Source organism: Labeo rohita, chromosome 4 (assembly GCF_022985175.1).
Source record: "Labeo rohita strain BAU-BD-2019 chromosome 4, IGBB_LRoh.1.0, whole genome shotgun sequence".
Lineage (NCBI taxonomy): Eukaryota > Metazoa > Chordata > Actinopteri > Cypriniformes > Cyprinidae > Labeo > Labeo rohita.
Genome location: NC_066872.1, coordinates 44,429,847 through 44,450,565, shown reverse-complemented (window position 1 = coordinate 44,450,565; position 20,719 = coordinate 44,429,847). Strand labels below are relative to the sequence as shown.

The following is a 20,719-nucleotide window of genomic DNA, read 5'->3' as shown; positions in this document are numbered from 1 at the left end:
AAATCCCCTGCAAGCAGGAGATAAAGAGCAAATCTCCGCTGCACATCTTTTCTTCGTAAACTCCTTCACAACAAAGTTGGTCGTCACGTACTCAGCTTTCCCGTCATTCTTTCCTCACAGCGCCAAATGGATCTTGGGTGGTGCTGATGGTCTGTTTCGTTCTGTTTCTGTTCTGTACTGCAAAACCATGCTTTCATGGACTTTATGGGTCATGTGCAAATGAAGGCCACAAGACCATACATCCACGTCATGTGAGCCATTTGGGTCAGGGATATAGATATGACATGCCCTACATGGGAGGAGAGCACTGCCTCAACTCAGGACAGCGGGCGGTAAAGTGTTGTAATGTGTTTTCACCTTGGACTGTTGTTTACACTTAAAGATCAAGGGTTAAAGCGTGTGTGCGCATCCGTACAGCTGGCAGGTTTCGTTAAAAGAGACGAAGGGGAAGAGAATGACCAGTTTACTCATCTGATAGCCAATTTACCTCGGGGGAGAGAGAGCTGAATTTGGAGCAGCTCAATGTTTACCCAATTACTTTCCAAAAACACCTCTAGATTGTGTGTGTGTGTTTGTGTACAGCTGCACCGTCTCTATCAAAATCGTGATGAATGGTGTGAATATAGAGGACATTACCTGCTGTGAGCCGATATTTAAACCAAAAAGAAATATTAAATGTCACTAATGTGGTCATTTATTCGTTTACACGCTATTATTAACATGCATTTCCAGTGAACAGTCTTGATTGGATTTGTCTTTCATTTTGTGACTATATATATCATTTACTATGTCAGCGTCACTGCAGTGATGTTAAACTAGATTTTTAATGTTTTTAAAGAAGTCTCTTCTGCTCACAAAGCCTGCATTTATTTGATCCAAAGTACAGCGAAAACAGTAAAATATTTTTTTTAAATAATTGTTTTCTATTTTAATATATTTTAAAATGTAACTTATTCCTGTGATTTCAAAGCTGAATTTTTAGCAACATTACTCCAGTCACAAGATCCTTCAGAAATCATTCAAATATTCTGATTTGCTGCTCAAAAAACATTAATTATTATTATAATTATTATGATGATGAAAACAGCTGAATAGAATTTTTTCAAGTTTCTTTGACAAAATGAAGGTTCAGAATAACAGCATTTATCTAAAATAGAAATCTTTTGTAACATTATAAATGTCTTTATTATATTTGATCAATTTAAAGCATTCTTGCTAAAAAAAAAAAGGATTAATTTCTATAATTTCTTTCCCCCCCAAAAAATTATACTGACTTTATTCTTTTGAATGGTATACTGCATAATGTTACAAAAGCTTTTATTTCAGCTAAATGCTGGTCTTTGGATCTTTCTATTTACCAGAGAATCCTGAAAAAATGTACTCAGCTGTTTTAAATATTGATAATAATAAAACATGTTTCTTCAACAGCAAATGAGCATATTAGAATCATATCTGAAAGATCATGTGACACTGAAGACTGGAGTAATGATGCTGAAAATTCAGCTTTGAAATCACAGGAATAAATTACATTTTAAAAGATATTCAACTAAAAAAAACAGTTATTTTAAATAGTAAAAATATTTAACATTTTTACTGCACTTTGGATCAAATAAATGCAGGCTTGGTGAGCAGAAGAGACTTCAAAAACATTTAAAAAACATTAAAATTCTTTTGACTGGTAGTATAAACAGGATCTTGTTGTGTCTTACCTCTAAAGATGCTGTGAGCGATTGCTCTGCTGCAGGAGGGAAGGTACCCAGTCCAGATACAACCTGAAAACAACTCAAAGTCAGCAATCATTCAATGTTTAGAGCCCTTGAACAATAATTCCTATCTTCACTCAAAGTCCAAGCCCTAAAAAAATAATCTTACTGCAACAAGCACCTTTACTTTTCACCAGTAAAACTTTGATCACCTCCAGTTTAAATATTTAATCATGGAGAAATCTCTTTTTATTACCTTATTAATCACACCAGGAAGGAAAAAGCTTTGGCTGCTGCTGGCATGTTTTTTTAATGGGGCAGACTGGGAACTACATCAGCTGGTGCTAAAAAAGCCACTTGTGAAATATCACCACTCATATTGTACAGATATGAGTGGTGGTGAGTCTGCAGTTTCTCAAGATCGTCTCTTGAGAAAAGACGGAGTAAAGTCACACTGCAGCCATATGCTCTTTATAGACAGGTGGACTGTTTTCCACACACAGAGGAGTTTTATAATACAGCAGGAGTCTATAATAACTTCATACTGACTTCTATTTAAATGCCCCTACAAAACCTTTTCTTGGCATGGAACAGTGATTTCATACGTCCTGCTGAGTGAATTCTTACGATCATCTGTTAATAAAACACAGTTTTGAGAATATGGCAGAACATCTACAGGGTGCCAAACCAGAACTTTGGTTAAACTTCTGATAATCCAGACACTTACCAAAGAAAGAAATTTAGACAAACTGACGCATTTTTAATATATGCAATTTAAAATAGTGGTTTTCTATTTTAATGTACTTTAAAATAGAATTTATTGCTGTGACGCAAAGCTGAATTTTCAGCATTACTACTACAGTTTTTAGTGTCACACAGTCCTTCAGAAATCATTCTAATATGCTGATTTATCATCAGTGTTGGAAACTATTGTGCTGCTTAATTTTTTTTTTTTTTTTTTTGCAACCTGTGATAGTTTTTCAGTATTCTTTAATGAATAAAACGCTAAAAAGAACAGCATTTATTCAAAATAGAAATCTTTTCCTACAATATACACTACTGTTCAAAGTGTTCAAAGTCATTATATTTTTTCTTTGTTTGAAGGAAATTAATTCCTTTATTTTAAAGTATCCTAAAAAAAAAAAAAAAAAGTATCACAGGTAAAAAAAAATATTAAGGACCACAATTGTTTACAACACTGATGAGGATATTAGAATGAATATTAGAACTCCAGAAGACTGGAGTAATGATGCTGAAAATTCAGCTTTGCATCACAGAAATAAATTGTGTTTTACAGTTTATTAAAATAGAAAATGTTATTTTAAATTGCAATAATTTTTAATAATTTTACTTTTTTGTATTTTTGATCAAATAAATGAAACTTTTATGAGCATAATGTGTTAAAAACATTACAAAATCTTACTAATCCCAAACCTTTCAATGGCAGTGTATATATTTTTTAATGAGAAGCACAAAAATATATTTATAATGAATGATATATTATAGTTTTGTGTCTTTTGCAGCAGTGTGCATTCAAATATATTGAAGTCATTTGAACTAGTTTTTTGTTATTTTTTGGCGCTCAAGAGCATCTAACCTCATTCACTTTCATTAAAAGAGTACCTAGGACAAATGTTTCTTGGAAGAAAGTAAGTTATATGGGCTTGGAACACCACAAAGGTGAATAAATGACAGAATTCTACATTTTGGAGTGAACTGAAACATAGTAACCACAGTGTCTTGAATGAGAGCTGGTTTTCTTACTTTAGCCACAGCTTGCTGCAGGCGGAAAAGAGAGTTCACGACAGCAATGTTCCTCCTCTGACCCTCCGTCAGGGGTCCGATCACCTGACTGGCGTCCCCTTGTGTACACAGCTGAGAAAGACAGAAGAAAGAAGGAAGAAAAAAAAAAAAAAAACAATATTAAACATCACAGCCAAAGACTTGAGCAAATAATCAAGGAATCAACATCAAAAGCGAGGCGGCTGCAGGCTCCCACTAATTTCCCCAGATGTCCCAGTGTTCGTCTGAGGTCAGAAGCGCTTTGCTCAGTGGTGGCACAGCGGTCAGCATGCTGAGACACGGGCGTCACCATGGAGCTCAGACAGCAGAAGCAGCTGGCATTGTGGGTTGGAGGGCGAGCAACAGGGAGACAAAAAAGGAGGAGGATTTGCCCGGCTCAGTGGCACACCACAGGAACTAACAAGCGAAAGCTTGTCTCAGTCACGAGTGAACCGCCTCACGCAAACACATATTCGTGCCGCACTGCTGCCTCCTGACATAAACAAACAGCCACTACAGACAAAACAACTCAAAGTCGAAGTTGTAAAAAAACAGCACAACCTCCAAGACATCACACCTCTCATCAAAGGTGAGGGGCTGGGGAAATAAAATTGGGGAGAAAAAAAAAAAATTCACACGTCGTCTGTGAGGAAAAGCCACATAGGATAGTGGCAGCAGGGGTACCATGGCAACAGTCTAAAAATGGCAAGGCAACGGTTAATTAACGTTTCCCGTGGCAGGTGTGGAGATGCCAAGTGAGGTGCGGTAGCGCTAGTGATGATTCTAGGTGGGTTGCTCCTTCACACCTGATGTTAAATAAAGCGTAGCCTCCGGTGCATATCTGCAGTCCAATACAGTAATGAACAATTCTGAGATTAACTGCTGTGCGACCCCAGGTCTGCCGTAAACCCGCCTGAGGACCAAAAACATTCTTATACCTCTGTAATCCTCATGGAAGTGCACTGTTGTCATATATTTCCCCTGCAGCTAAACCAGATTACAGGAAGCTACTTTAAAACTCAAACACTGACCTATTTTTGAAAAAAAAAAAAAAACAAAACTTCGGTTAGGGAGAATGTCCATTAGTTATTGTTATTATAGTATGTCATCATTTTCTTACTCTGTAGTGTTTGGTTAATCTTCGAGCCATAATTTAAAGGGGTTTTCAGACCACATAGTCCTAGGAACTCAGTTTTAGGAACTGGCCAGCATGGTGGTTCCTAGAGAACCAATTTCTCCCTTGGGCCGTTTTTCCTGGTTGTATACGCACCGGCACCAGGAACTTTGAAGCGGACGAAAGTGACACATTTATTTGTGGCATTTACGAACGACAACAACAGATGAAAGAAGGGCACCGTGATTGGAGATGTTTTTGTTGTTGTTGGAAACTCAGAAGCGAAGACCAGGAGACTCTTGGGTATCTTCAGCAGAATTCTTTATTGAGAATGCGCTGCGTAGCTCTGCAGTCCTCAAAAGTCTGACTAAGGCAGTGATACATTGTAGTTTATATACATTTAGGGGGCAGTCCCCTAAAATGTAGACAAAGCACCTGGGTGACGATCCTAAACAAAGCATGCAAATGAAGTACTCAAGTGTAGCCAAGTGCCCCATTTACACCAGTCCTAATCCAGTCATCATAACTACTCAAAGACTGGGCAGAGGCACCGAGAGCCATTACAAACAAAAGGTGAACATCTCAGTAATCTGGCTCATTTGACTTACAATAAAAGAACAGGAACTGGCAGGGACATCTTGCTACAAACTTTGCTTGAGAGAATCATTTGTCTGATAACCTCATATTTACCTTAAATGTTAAATACAATGTACTTTACCTTAGTTTTATTGTGATGCTATGTCAGAACATAGGATCAGCATATTTTCAACAGATTCTTAAATTTGTAATCCTACAGTGTCATGGATTTTATCATAACGGATATGGAATGTAAACACATCTCCTACAACAACTTGCAATGTTATTTATCATCAAGGCAGAGAAAGAACACAACGCTGCAGACAGCAGGTAGCTAAATGTTTTTTTTAAAAATGCTGGGTAGCTGGTGTTTCGAATGCGTTGCAGTCGGCGCACACTTACGTCACTGGTAGTTTCTATAGAACTGTTTTAGACCGTACCCTTAAGCTCATAAGCTTAGTTCCCCCAGATGGAGTTCCTAGAACTTAGGGTACATTTACACAACAATGTAGTTAAAAACTGAAGTTTTTCACTTGCGTTTTTAAAAAGTTTCACATATAAACAAAAACTTTAAAACCTGTTTTTAAAAAATAACGCCCAAAACGCTGTTGTCGTGTAAACGAACAGGCAAAACGCATAAAAAGTTTCCCTGTTTTTGGCTGAAAATGTTGTCATGTAAACAACCTCTAAATATGTTCCTAGTTCCTGTGATACAAAAAAAAAAAAAGAGCCAATAGCTCTAGGAACTATTAAAAGGTACCTCCGGTGCTAAAGCCACTTAAGATACTTTTAATGAAACCTTTGAGATTTTCTGTTCCTCCGTTGAAAGTCCAGGTAACCAAAAAAGATCAAATTAAATATTCATCATATAAAGTGATCATATCTCTTCACAAGATTTGTATTAAACTACTCTATTTATATTTATTTCATTTATGATATGCCTTTATGACCTTCTTGGATCATCTAATTTTGGTTACCTTTCAGAGGAGGATAAAAAAAAACAGTCAGGTCTAAATTTGTGTTTCAAAAATTAATTGAAGCTGCAAGCAGCATTAAAAGGGCCCTTGCACTTATACTGCTGCCAACAGGTGGTGCTATGATTATAACTGAATATTGGCCTTTAGATGTCTTCAGGTCAGGACTCTTATCGAACATGTGAATTTTTTTGCGGATTGTATGCCTGATCTCCAACAACGTCCTTTTTCATGGCGAAACATTGAAGTTTGCCCGGTCACCGCGGACACGCCCTTTGACGAAAACTCAAGATCTTCACTATTTAACGTCACAAAGGGCTTTAGATTACACTGACCAAATTTCGTGTTGATCTGTTTAAATCTCTAGGAGGAGTTTGTTTACATACAACGCCTGAAAATGGCAAAAACGGCAGAGAAAATTAAAAATGACAAACTTTCTGTTGAGTATAGGACTTTGTATCAGGTGATTTTTTGTAGGTATTGGTGCATTACATGTGTCTACCTAATTTTATACATGTATGTAAATCATAGCTCGAGGGGCATTTCTTTGAAATGTTATAGGTGGTGCTGTCAAGCCATTTTGCCCAATTTTAAAACCCAAAGCCCTCAAAAATGTGATTCATTTTGAAGAAGAAGAAATGAGCAATTCCAATAGGGTCGTTGCACCATAAATGATGACAGACTTCCACTTTTTTTCCTGTCTAAGTAAAACCATACAGGATTTCTAAAGAACAGTATTGAAGAAAGCTGGCAACAGCTGCTTCCACTGGATCAGCTGATTTGGATGGCGACAATGTACATCATCAGGACACTGGCTACAGCTCAGATGAATCATATGGAAGAAGTTCTCTGATGCAAAAAGCACTCTTAAAGCCTGGGGCTACCATCTATATGGCACATTGGGCAGCAATTTTATCCACATTTCGGAAATCATTCTCTCTGCAAGTGCACTCTGCGTAAATCTGTGGATCGGACTTGGTCCCATTCCATTATCACAGCAGGAAGGATATGAGAGGTCAATAGAGATACAGTCCTTCACTTTGTCTTCATTTATATCCATCCATTAACTGATGGAGTCTGTTTGCTGCCTGTGTTAAGCTGGGTTTAATCAAAAAGAACCCATCTGTGTCTTGACTTGGAGAGCTTCTTGTTCCCGATATCGTGAGGACATATTTCCGACTGCATGAAAGATTTATGCAGTGTATTACAATGATATCATTTCCAGAAGAAAGTCCAAGGAGAGGTCAAGGTTTGGCCCTGAACTGACCTTGAATTGAGTTCACGTGGTTCTAATGGCTCATCACGCACATCTGTTCTGCAGGAAAGAACAGAACCAAACCCTCGTTATTCATCTGCTTGCTGACATAAGACAGATCGAGTCAGTGGGCCAGTGATTCGAGGACAGACACCGGACTAATCCAATCACACCCTCCCTGGCCAGGCACAATCAATCACACCTCTAGCTCACAGTGAATGGAGACAGACCTACATGAACAAGTTGGGCCATTTCGCTACAGCTGTAAGGCAATTTAAACAGCTAAGAGGAAAATAAAACGAGTTAGATAAAATGAATCAGTATTTGAAATGCACTGAACCTCCATATTGTTCAGAGTGAAACCATATTCAGCATGAAATGATGTAGAGTCAAACTTGATTTTATAATACTTAGAAAAAGTTATTGAGGAGGCCACAAAGTTACAGGTGAATTTTCAGTTACATTTTTCAGGCAATAATGATTACTGGAAAAGAGGAAAAACTGGATTACGTGATTGAGAACTTATAGACCAATTTAGAGTGTGGTGGCAGAAAAACACTGGTAACAAGTGGAGGTAAATGGATAAAATCCATGGAATAAGAGCAAAAATGTATTGTCAGAATCGGAATGCAAATCTTTTTTTATAGAATACCGTCGTCAAAGACAACATTTGAAGCTAAACGCAGATGTTTAAATGGACACACTATGGATGAAAACTGCTACTTTTAAAGCATGAATTTGATTTCAACAATTTGTCTATATATTATTTACATATGCAGTTCACAGGGGACATATTGTATTAGCCCTACAGTTACAGCATGAAATACTATTTAAAACTATACCATTTTACATATAATTTATCTATTTTATCTCACATTTCTGAATTTTTTTTTTGCAAATGGAAGTTTATATCTCCTAGTTTGGATTTTATAACTCGATTTTACTCAACAATAGTATGTTTGTCAATTCTCAGGAAAAAAAGACAGAAGTTTGGGATATAAACTTATGATTCTGAGAGAGAGAATGATGAGTTGTTTTTTCTTATCAGAATTGTGAGATATAATCTCGGAATTGCAAGAATAGTCAGAATGTCAGATGACTTCCATAGACCGCTACTTGAAAACTCATTTTCTGGCACCATCACTGTTTGCAAACGCTGAATTGGTCTATAGACAATGAAATCATCTCAGCTATGTTAGTGAAGAGCTACCGTCCTGCCTAAGCCTAACCCATTCTCCAGCCATAATCAAACATAAATAAATAACCTAACCAAGGAGTTAACGATTACTGAAAATTACAAGCAGGTTGACTGCTCTTGTTCTAGATAGCGCATGCAGATAGGTTCTAACCTCTTAGCTGTCCGTAGCCAATGAGCTTGCTGCTCAACATTCAAATAATTAACTAGAGCTTGTTGTAGCAGTTGCAGAACGGTCCAAAACCCCTCCACCTTCCCCAGCTCCATCTGTATAGATGTATGTTATATATGGGAGTTATTTCATATTTGTTATATGTGAAGCAGCAGTATTTACTACGTGCCTCACAGCAGTATGTCTGTGGATGTCTTGGCAGTTGTTAAGTCTTGGTACTTGCTCTGCTGCAACAGCAGCAGCGTAACAGATCAATTCCAAGACCAAACAAAACTCTCTGAGAGTTGTCATGACAGAAATGACTTTTTGTTTTATCTCAGAAGTCAGCTGCATAATCTTTGGAGAGCAGGACACATTTAACTGAAACTGATTAACTGAAACGAGATTGATTAAGGAATGAAAGGATTCACTCACTTGTGAAGCTAGCTCAGCTTTGTAGTTAACTCTATAGATCTACTGATTTATTGATTAAGGATCTCAGTGTAAAGTTTGTGATGGCTGTTATCTTCATGTAACTCAATGTGGATCACTACTGAGATTGAAACTCAAGCCACTCTGACCACTTCAGTAGCTTAGCACACGTTTATGAACCACAGTATAACAGCATGGATATTGTGTTGCAAAACGATTTATCCAACTGCTGGTATTTATTTTTTTGGTCGACCAACTACCAACCAAGCATTGCATTCTGTGTGGCTTCTATTTATAGACCAAATCAGCTAGCACGTCTAACTAGGTAGGTTGGAATCCGCCTGGTCTCTTGTCCAGGTCACGGCTCTCAGCAGGTGCTCTGATTCTCTGACGCTTGTTGAGATGAGCCCCACCCTACCTCGGTTCTCGTAATGAGCCGAGTCGCCGACCGTGTGTGTGTCACCTCCCTGGCAGGGTTGAGGGGCATGAGAGCAGACAGCCTCCCGCTCAGCCTAGCTCATTATCTCTGTGTGTGTCTTACCAACTGCTCTGACTTGACGCAGAAAAGCTGCACAGTCTTGGCGGCGTTCTTGGCTACTGCGATCGTCAGGCCGGAATCCACTGATGCAACATTCAGCTCGCTAACGTGCAAAAAAATACAGGATAAACTGTTAACAAATTACAGTCAATAAAAACAGTCAGTAGCCTGCTTATGATTAGTCTTAGTATTATATGTGAGCATGGACCACAAAACTAGTCATAAGTAGCACGAGTATATTTGTAGCAATAGCTAACAATACATTGTATGGGTCAAAATGATCGATTTTTCTTTTATGCCAAAAATCATTAGGATATTAAGTAAAGATCATGTTCCATGAAAATATTTTGTAAATTTCCTACCGTAAATATATCAAAACCTAATTTTTGATTAGTAAAATGCATTGCGAAGAACTTCATTTGGACAACTTTAAAGGCAATTTTCTCAATATTTTAATATTTTTGCACCCACAGATTCCAGATTTTCAAATAGTTGTATCTTGGCCAAGTATTGTCCTTTCCTAACAAACCATACACCAATGGAAATCTTATTCATTTCACTAATAGTAACTATATTTATAATTTAATTTGTCTTTACTCTTAATGCACTGCGTGCATTATGTGATTGCCTTGTTCATGAAGGACTACATTAACATTGGGTCAAAATGAGGTTTTATAGTAGGCAGCTTAGTGGCACGGTAGAAAAATGATGATGCAATAGAGTTATTGTATTGGATGCATATTGGAGGTGTACCTGGCTATTGTTTTTATGATGCTGTCAAGTTCATCATTAGAGGGTGGGTTTCGGCCTCCTTGAGGGAACACAAGATTGATGGGGTCAAAGAGGCGAGACAGAGACTTGGACAGGTACGCTGCTTCATATGGCTGAAGGGAGGCCTTCAGGTCCTTCTCAGGACTGGAACAAATAAAATGTCAAAAAAAGTTAGTCCTTTGCTTAACACGACACGTGTGTCACATACTCCATGTGTATGTATAAAATTTCACTGACCTAAATCTTGAATTTAATCAGAGGCATGCCCGTAGAGATAATTACAAATCGAGACTAAATCAAAAGTGTGGCAGACCAATCTGAACAACACTTAATGAAACCGTAGCCTACTTGCACTCCTCATCTCAGTAGGGATCAAAGCCCCCAGCATTTGATTTTGCCACTGTAATAAATTAGCTTTCCTGGCTGACAGCTGCTTAATTCCCAATAATTATTCTTTTGTTTGACCTGTGTATACCAATCGTTGATAAAAGTGTAACTGAGATATGATTGTTTCCCCAACGGTTGCCATTTTCATTAAAAGTTTCAGACATTTCATTACACTGCAAGTCTGAAAATGAGGCATATTTTAGAATATTATTTGACAGTTTTCATTATGAACCTCATTTTCGTCACTATAATGTGAAAAGAATTTTTTTTTTTAATTGTATTTGGACATCATGATAGTATTATGTTGATTTAAATAACATCTCAGAGTAAGTATTTTTTTACTATAATACAGTAATGAATTACATAAAAACTGGATGATGATGGTAATGTGAATTAGAGGGCAAAAAGCCATTCATTATCATAAATTATGCACACTTCTTGCAAAGTGTATTTGTAGAAATCTTGACACTAGTGTTACACAGGAAATGAAAAACCAGATGAATCTTACTTTTAACGGTGAAAAGAGCTCACTGAATTAACACATAATAGATTTCACAATAATAATAGATCTCTAAACTTAGCGGATGTTGTTCAGTGTCTGAACTTTACCACAAAGCAGCAAATAGATATGAGAGCCAAATATAGCCCTACTGAATCTCTACAAAATAAAATACAAAGAAACTAGTTTACTCCCCACATCACCCTGACATATTAAAAGCATTTGCCACTTTTTGACAAGATGCTTTAATAATCTTGGCTTTAATTGCTGGTTGTCATGCATCCTGACAAGCTTTTTTGGTATTATGCGATACGAGGAACTGTGCGTAAAACTTGGGGGACAGTTGTGATTATGGGATCTTGGTGTTTGATCAGAATACTGGCAGAAATGTTGACTGCATTCTGGAAGATTGTCTGACAATGTGCTTGAGAGTAGAAGGGCTTCTTTGCTTCCTAACATATCTCTCCATTCAGGTGAACAGCAGAAATGCTGTCTGATTGATGAGAACGGTTTTGAGAGCGCTTTGCGGGTAAACAAAATCTTTGTTGTGCCCCAGGAATGATTTGGAAGATGACAGTTTGTGTAGATAATAAACTTCTGGCTTTTATGATGCGAAATCGTGGCATTTGTGTTTCATTGATTGCGTTTAGCATCTCTAAAATTTAAGTCAGATGCATTTCTGCGATTGATAGTTGCAATTTAGTTCTAAAAACAAAACATATATAGCCTCCATACAAAAATACCATATTTATACCAGTTACTGTTGTGTTTATCATAAGAGTACTCACTCATAGTCTGGTTTGGTCTGGGTGAACAGATCTTCAGTATCATGCTCTGATGCTGGCAGCTCCACATCTAGACCTGCACCACTGCTCACTAGCGCCCCCTGTATGCTTGCGCTGTACTGCTGCAGCCTCTTCCACAGCTCATTATAAAGCCTCAAGAGTTTGGGATACTCTCCCTCCAGGGCTTGCTTCAGGAAAGTTGATGCTGGAAACAAAAGAAAAAATACACTGAGAACAGGATGCATTTGGCCACGTAGATAAATCCATGTACTGCTGTTTACATGCAGCAGTAGTTTAAAACAGCTAAAAAGGATGCAAATGCATCACTAACTCTTATGATTACAAAGAATACGACAAACACATTTCTTTTGAAAGATGTGCAATGAAGAATCTCAAAAAGAATTTCAATAGTTTCACTATAGTTTAGAAATCAGGGTTATAAAGCCTGTATTGTTGTGAACACCATTTAATGAAAAAAGCTGTCGCCTATGACAATGGCAAGCAGTGATTTAAAACTACAAATCCTTTCTTTGTGCCTCAGTGAGCTGAAAAACCAAATCCCCCATCTCCAACCAATCTAACAAAAACAATGTCTAATAAAGAGAATACACTTGGCGAAATGAGTGTCAAATGGATGGAAATGCATAAAAATGGCTCTTCATTAATATGGTAATAAGCCAACTTTACAGGTGATTAAATGCTCATTATGAATATTATGCAGATTGTTTCCTATGCAGATTGATTTGATGAATGCATAATTGAGTAGTTCATAGACACAAGCATCTTGAGCAGTTTCAATCTTTGTTTCGCCATCACCCGAACAAAGATGAGTCCTGGCAGTTCTACTCTACTGATGGAGTGCTGACTATGAGCTGTAGCCATGTTCAGCTGACGCTACGTTTCTGATTTATTGCTGGTAGTGACGCTTAAATTTCCTCACTTCATAAAACTGCCACGCAGCAGTGTTCAAACACAGCCTATGACTGTCAGAAAAATCTTTCCTCAGGGAAGGTGATGAGGTGCATACAAAAACCAACAAATAAACACCAGTGGTGAAATGGTTGAAAAATGGCATCTTCACAGAACAAGTAAATATAAAAAATAAAAATAATATCAGTAATAAAAACAGAGCAGAACTGACCCTAGACCAGCACTCTGTTACAGGACTCAAACAGCGCTCAAGGCCAAGTCAGGAAGCCTATACTGAATGTTGAGAGGAATACTGGCTTCATCTTTTGACCTGCTCTTTGAAAAGCAAACACTTCAGGAAAGAATTCTGGGAAGGAGCTGGCAGTAGTCACAAAATGTATTTTAGGACAAAGAGGGAGTGATAAATCATTTATAAACAGATCTTCTTTGAAGGCTTGTGGAGCAGTGATGTCTCAAGACGGAGTCCATAACAATCGACCCGAGAACTAAAATGTTTTCTGATGGCCTCTCGGAGCCTCAAAGTTTGTGAGAGCATCTTCACCTTGAAAGTTCTTTTTTTTGTGAGAGCATTTTTGCAAAGTTCCCTTAATAGATATACAAGGTGATCCCCATAGAGTCTTGGAGAATATAAAAGTAAGTTTGATTGAGAGGTTTCAAATCAGGCTTAGAAGAGGGAGTAATGCACAAGCATTTGGATAATGAAAGTGATGCAAAGGCTCCTATTTGCCTTCTATTGATCAGGGGGAGTGAAGCACAAAGCGTTGTTAGGTCGTGATAACACAGCCAGGGATCAATAGAGCCACACCGTCAAGGCCAAGGTCTAAATTACAGTGTCTCTGCAGGGAGAACATGCTGCCTGAGATCTTTAGCACACTAATTAAGATGGGCACCAGTCTCAATTAGGAGCTTCTGTGATCTATTAATGAGGCAATTCTGTGATATTGAGTGTTTTGTTGTAATACAACCACCAAAATGCATCAACAAAGGTGCTTAAATTTCTTAATTTGTTCATCCAGAAAACGTTTCCTCTTGAGAAACCTGGAAATGTCCCTTCTGGGATTTAAAACCACAACCCAGTGGCAAGTTTATAGGTTTGATTCCTACGGAATGCATGGACAAACAAGTTGCTTTTAATAAAATTGTCTGTCATATGCACAAATGCAATTGTCACAAGCATAAAAAAACTATCAGTTGATTTTAGGGCTGGGCGATATGGCAAAAAATTAAAATCTTGATTTTTTTTCAGAACGTTTGACCAATTTTCAATTTTTAACGATTTTTAACATTTAAATCAACTTGAAAATGTAACAACAACATGATTAAAGTAGCTTTTTCTTTATTAACCTCTAGTTAAAGAAAATTCTATTCCAAGTGCATCACACTTTAAGTTGTCAACATGATGTAAATGTTAAACAAATCACTTGTTAAATATCTATGCAGAAAAGATGCATGAATTACAACTACATCTTATACAAACTTGTCTAATACATATTATATGTTAACACCAGTAGACTATTAATAACTATAAATGTTAAAACAATGAACAGCAGCTTTCAGCCTGTCATCATGATGCAAACATGAAAAAAATCAGACATACATTAGTAGTTCTTCACAGGTTTTTTATTAGATTGCGCTGCTTTTCCATCGTTTTTTCTATGTAAGCATGGACACGTTTGACTCTTGCACTCTCTTGCATTAAACGGCATTCTAAACACGCGGCGCTCAAGTTAAAGTTGTTCACTCCCATCTTCTTGCATGTTTTTCTTATTCCATTGCCCACGTTGCATCTTTGTCAACACAAAAGCGCATTCTGTGCGAATGGCGCCTAGCGATATGAGCGTGTCACACGTGAGCGGTTAATCAGTCACGTGCGCCGACATGTGGTTGGATCAGTATTTCTCTTTACTGTTATCACTGGCATATTGAGTGTCTAATTCTAACATTTGGTAATATTTCTATTCAAAATTGTGATTCTTCCGATTTCTAAAAAATAAAATCTTGGCAAAAGATTACATTCAAAGTAATCTATAAAAATCAGAAAAATCGCCCAGCTCAGCTGGTGACAGTTACATTTGTGTGTTTAACAGACAATTTAATCTAAAGCAATTTGTTTGTTCATGCACTTTATAGGGAATCAAACCCATGAACTTGCCATTGGGTTGTGGTTTCAAACCACTGTTTGACCATTGTGCTCTTATGCCGCATTTCAGACAAGGTTGAAAGAGGGAACATCCGGTATATTACTAATCAAAAATTTTGATACATTTACTTTTTGATATATTTACTTCAGGAAATTTACAAAATATCTTCATGGAACATGATCTTTACTTAATATCCTAATGATTTTTGGCATAAAAGATCATTTTGACCCATACAATGTATTGTTGGCTATTGCTACAAATATACCCGTGCTACTTATGACTGTTTTTTTGGTCCAGGGTTACATATATGGTCTAAAATCAATCCCAATACTGGGTGGAAAAAGCTATTCTTAAGTGATACTGGAGGCTAATTTAAAATGAAGTTAAGATGGGAGGCTGTTTTGGTTATGCACCTATGGAGTCACATGAATCTCACATCTGAAGGTCTGCTTCCTATATTTTCCTTTGTGACCAAACACCTGCCTTGATTTATCCTGATAACACCAGTGTAGAGATCATCGTTTTGTGTCTGTATCAATGATGGCCTCTCTCACTGGCTGCATATGAGCTCTAAAAACCATCAGAGATTACGGAAGTGTAAACACTTCTCCAAGCAGCCCCCCCGGCTTGAGATTATAGTGTGATGTGGAACAATATCCGAGAGAGCATGCAGGCTTAGTTAGTAGAGGAAAGGGTTAACAGAGTCAGTCTTCTCAAAAACAACTCCAGAAGTGTGTACGTGGGTAATAAGAGTTTGAATCCGACTGCAATGTGATGAAAAGAAAGCAAGAGCGGAGGAGAAGAGAGAGACCAGGCGCAGGAGGGGAGCTTGTGTAACACACTCGCACACAGAATGAGCTTTTGAGATGCATGACGGGGCATCGTCTTAAACAAAAACCCCAGACTGAGACTCACCAGCTGTGGCTTTCTGCAGCTCCTCGGAGAGCGTCTGAGTGACTGAACTCCAGAAGGTGTGCAAGATGTCAGGCTGCCCGTCCTGATAAGAGAGAGAAAACACGTGACCTTTAGCATAATGGCTTCTGACACACATATATGCATTAACGCACTATGCAAACAAAGATATAACAGCTCGTAATGGCTTCAACCCACAACACAGCACAAAACAAATGTCATTCCATTTCACGTGCAATGAAAAATAATGACAGATTGTTTACATATAGTAGCCTAGTTGTAGTGATTGGAGAGAGGGTGAAAAATAGTCACGTGAAACCAAATCATTTTGGTATTGGCAATAAAAGTGTACTTTTAATGGGTAAAATAATAATAATATGACACCCACGCTATTTATGATGTCACTCAGACAACGCTGGCATTAGCAGTTATTGACAGAATAATGCCTGTCTGATCTGTTTGTGTGTAAACAGGGAAGTCTATGGCAAATAATCATTTGGGAATCCTGACAAAACAAATGTAGTCTAATGCTGATAAATGTGTGCCACGTGCCAATGTGTGTGTGTGTAACGAGGCTGGATTGTCACAGGATCAGCCAATTAAAGAGGCAGTTAGTTTGTCTGATCCACTGCTGAGCTATTGAGGAACGAGTACAAACTAGATTATTTTGAAATCTAATTTACATACAAAGGGAGATCACATTTACTTTTTAGAGCATTTAAATCATCTGGATTCAGTCAGATTTACTGACCAGAATAGCATTTGTGTTCCTGACCCAGCATGTGTATCTTGCATAGACTGTCAATTTATAGAAAACAAGATGCACAATGATTGCACGAAGTTTAATTTCATTTACACAGGGGGAATGGGGTGAGCCAGAGCTGATATATTTTAGTACAGAGCTCAAGGCCATTAAAGATGATTTTATCCACTACCCTGATCACTCCCTCTGTGTCTCTGTCTTTTCTTACATCTATTGTTTTGCTGGAGACAAAAGCAAGCAGCAGTATTGTTTCAGTGATACATGATAATTGCATCCACACATCATCTGTGCAAATCAATCTGCTCTGAATGTGCCTGGTAACTCACCGTACTTTAGCCTAAAGTAGTTTGCAGTGACTTTACAGTGATATAAATGACTCTTGTGTTACTCACAATTCTGTCGCTACAAATTTGAGAATTCTCCAAAGTAAAAACTAAGCATGACTTCAAAATTAAAAATATTAAGCATATATGGGGCATTCTACAGAAGTGGTCTTTAAAAAATTGCGTATGTATGCAAATTGTATAATATCCAAGGTACACATGTCTAGTAATTGTGCAGTTAATTCTTGTTTTTTCAGAAAGTTTTGGAATATTTGGCCTCTCCCCAAATTTGTCACTACTGAAACACGGTAATAATTATTTAATTAGAAGGGTTATACTGACCTATTAAAATTTTGATTAGATAACATCCATAACAATTACATTTTTTTTGGGGGGGTGGGAGATGAGACTGGAGGTGAGTGGGGGGGTTGGGGGGCTGGTTTGGGAAAGGTCCATGAGGCGGGATTCGAACTCGGGATTCGAACTTGGGACACCCGAGGCGCAACTGCACCATATGTCGGCGCACTGTCCACAAGGCTACTGGTTCCGACACAATTAGATTTTGAAACAATATTTCAAGCGAATCATAACATCTTAGTTGATAATTTAGTATACTTTATTTTTTACAAAACATTGCATGATTCGGTAGTAACAGCACATTTTCAGTAGTGACAGTAATGCTTTGGCAGCGACCACATCACATTACAGAATTTTAACTCGCATACTAAAACACTACTAAAACATACTAAAATACGAAAAAATGGCATAACTGTACTAAAATTTTGTTTATTTCCCCCAAATATGAGCATTACGTGTTCCCTTTTGTCACTACCGAAACAATGATGACATGTTTTGGTTGTGACTGTTTTGGTAGTGACAATTTTAGATGCTTTTGAACCTAGCTCAAAGATGCTAATCAGCACATGGTTAGCTTGCACAGTTCTGAACAGTGGCATACATATTAATACTAAACGTTATGGAATAACTCCCGAAAACGTATGCCTAATTGCAGAAAAAAGGTGTTCGGTAGTGACATTCCTTAAAGTTACACACAGATTTGTTTTGACTTTTGAACACATTTACCTCAAAATGATGAGACCTATCTACTCACACCTTGTTGCTATGAGAAAGAGAGACACAGGAATATTTCCTGGTCATAAATGCAGGGGTGTAGTAAAAGTTTAATCTATTGTCTCAGCCAATAGATTAAAACATACACTGTTTCGCTAGTGACCTGAAAAATGAGGGACACATTTTTTACATGAAGTTTCATAATTTACAAATAAAATATAACATAAATATATATTTTTTTGTTAAAAAAGTTCACTTTTTAAAAGAATCAAAAAGATGGAAAAAAATAAAAAAATATATATTTTAATATCATTTTCGTAAGTTGAAATGTAGGGGTTAGGGGTTAGGATTCACCTCCCAATTGAAAGTACCCAATGAATGATGATTTTATATATATATATTAAGCTTACTAATATTTTAAATATTATTGTGGGTTTCAATAGATAATAGAAAGATCTCATTAAACATCTAAGATTTGAATGCTTTGGGTTTTTAAATGTGTTTTTTGTTTGTGGGACAGCATTTCTGTAGAATGGCCTATATACAGTGGATCCAAAAGTAGTCTGAGACCACAATGGGAACCTTTAAGTCTATAAAAACAGTTTTTTTCCACAAATTTGTGACATTGAGCATGTGAACACCATTGTACAAAAGGTCACAAAAGGTCCATTAAAGTTCACAAGATGCCCTTTGGTGCATTATGAAAGAATGCCAGATAATCAGGTTTTGCACAAACTTGTAGTGTCCATGTCAAATTTGTAAAGCGGCATATAGAGTGGCATGTTTCAGTGCCATCATCAGTGAAATAAACCCCATCTTTTTTTTTTTTTTTTGCTACTAAAATATAAATGAGTTTCATATATGCTCCAGTACTTCAGGCAATTGCTTCTTTCTCATGTAGACTCATATTTCACATTTATGACACCTGAAGTGAACAAGAGGGCCATCCGTGAAGACGAACTCATGCCAGAGAGCCAGAAGGCTTGTTTGCTACATAAAAGCAGCTGGGAATCCAACGGGAAGGTCTGTTTTACTTGTGTAACTGTTAAATGTGGCGGTTTGCAGGTTTCGCTTTCCGATGGGTGCCTGTGTGGGGGGTGTTTTTGCCACAAATAAAGGTGTGAGATTGTGGGAGTTCGAAAACAGCTTTTGAAGCGGAGGCAGAGAATGAAAACAAAAAGCATGGCATTCACCCACCTTTTCCAGTCTCCAGGGAATCCGACAGCAGCTTTGTTGTGCTGTACATTGACTCCTGCACAAAGTTCCTGTATGTGTTTTCCTATACTGCATATGTGTCCCATCTCCTGCATGCACCTTGTTAAACTGAAGGTTCCGAGGTGCCGTAAGGCTTTTTACAGGCTTGCGAGGCTCCAAAAGAGGTGCCTGCCCTGCAAACACCTTTCACGGGGCCTTTTAAATGTCGGGAGGCTCTTTCATCTACGGCTGACAGCTCTCTGAGCACCCAATGACACTCTTGTCAGTCATTCTGGGTGGTTTGAATTTCAAAGTGTCTCTTTGCTACCAAGAGTCATTCAGCTTTTGCTTTAGAAAATTGTACAAATTTTGCAAAACAACCCTCACTCTCAAATCAAACTTTTCGCTTTTCCTTTCTTTTCAACAAGGAAAGAAAAGGTCTATGGGAGAGCGGGAGAAGGTGTTACCATGGAAACGCCCCCACCTGCCCCCCCCACTCCCGCAGACCTCAATCTTCTGACCGAAAATCTCGATTTCCAAGAGGTGATTAGAAGCCGCTCAACTCATCTCCCCCGAAACTGTTTACTGAGTGAAAACGGGAGGAATACCAACAGAGAGAGAGAAAACGACTGTAGGTTTGGAGACAGACCTTTTCTCTTTCTCACAAATGCAAAACACAACTATGGGTGTGTTTGGAAAGGAATACTAACATACTGTGCGGTATACTGTATGCAACAGAAAATACTAGAATGCAGTAGTATTCTATGTTGTTGTCTCATGAACCTATTAGGTTCAGCGTGCAGTTATCATGAAAATGCATTACTGTAAACTAATTTTCAGCCAAACAGTCAAGAAAGAGATGTTTAAAATTGGGGTTGATGCTGTATTTCATCCACTGTGCTCTATTTTGCATACTTGTGATGCATTGTAAATATATAGGCTAAAGGAATAAATGGCATGACTATAAAAACAAAAAAGCACTGCCTTGCATGCATAAATGCTTAAAGGAGTAGTTCACTTCTAGAACAAAAATTTACAGATTTACACATTAAAATTGTTTACAAAGTGAACATGCAATGAGGTAAAACACCCTCTAGAAAAAAATTATAAAACAGCGTATAGGGCTGAAGGAGAAAATGAGATCTGAGTTTTTCGCCCTACCCTAAATGTATTGACCCGGATTACACAGTACGTATGCGCATCGCAGAGCTAGACAAGACGAG

At 37.7% G+C, this 20,719-nt stretch overlaps 1 protein-coding gene across 1 annotated transcript in view; it reads right to left on the bottom strand.

Annotated features, from left to right (window-relative positions):
- The window catches only part of cog5 (component of oligomeric golgi complex 5), a 72,308-nt gene that overhangs the window by 11,217 nt on the left and 40,372 nt on the right, over positions 1-20,719 (bottom strand). The window contains exons 11-16 of the mRNA XM_051107705.1: positions 16,149-16,230; positions 12,166-12,367; positions 10,474-10,635; positions 9,724-9,823; positions 3,468-3,578; positions 1,710-1,772 (exon numbers count right to left, since the gene is read on the bottom strand). Coding sequence (XP_050963662.1) covers positions 1,710-1,772; positions 3,468-3,578; positions 9,724-9,823; positions 10,474-10,635; positions 12,166-12,367; positions 16,149-16,230 — 720 coding nt within the window. The remainder of the gene's footprint in view (positions 1-1,709; positions 1,773-3,467; positions 3,579-9,723; positions 9,824-10,473; positions 10,636-12,165; positions 12,368-16,148; positions 16,231-20,719) is intronic.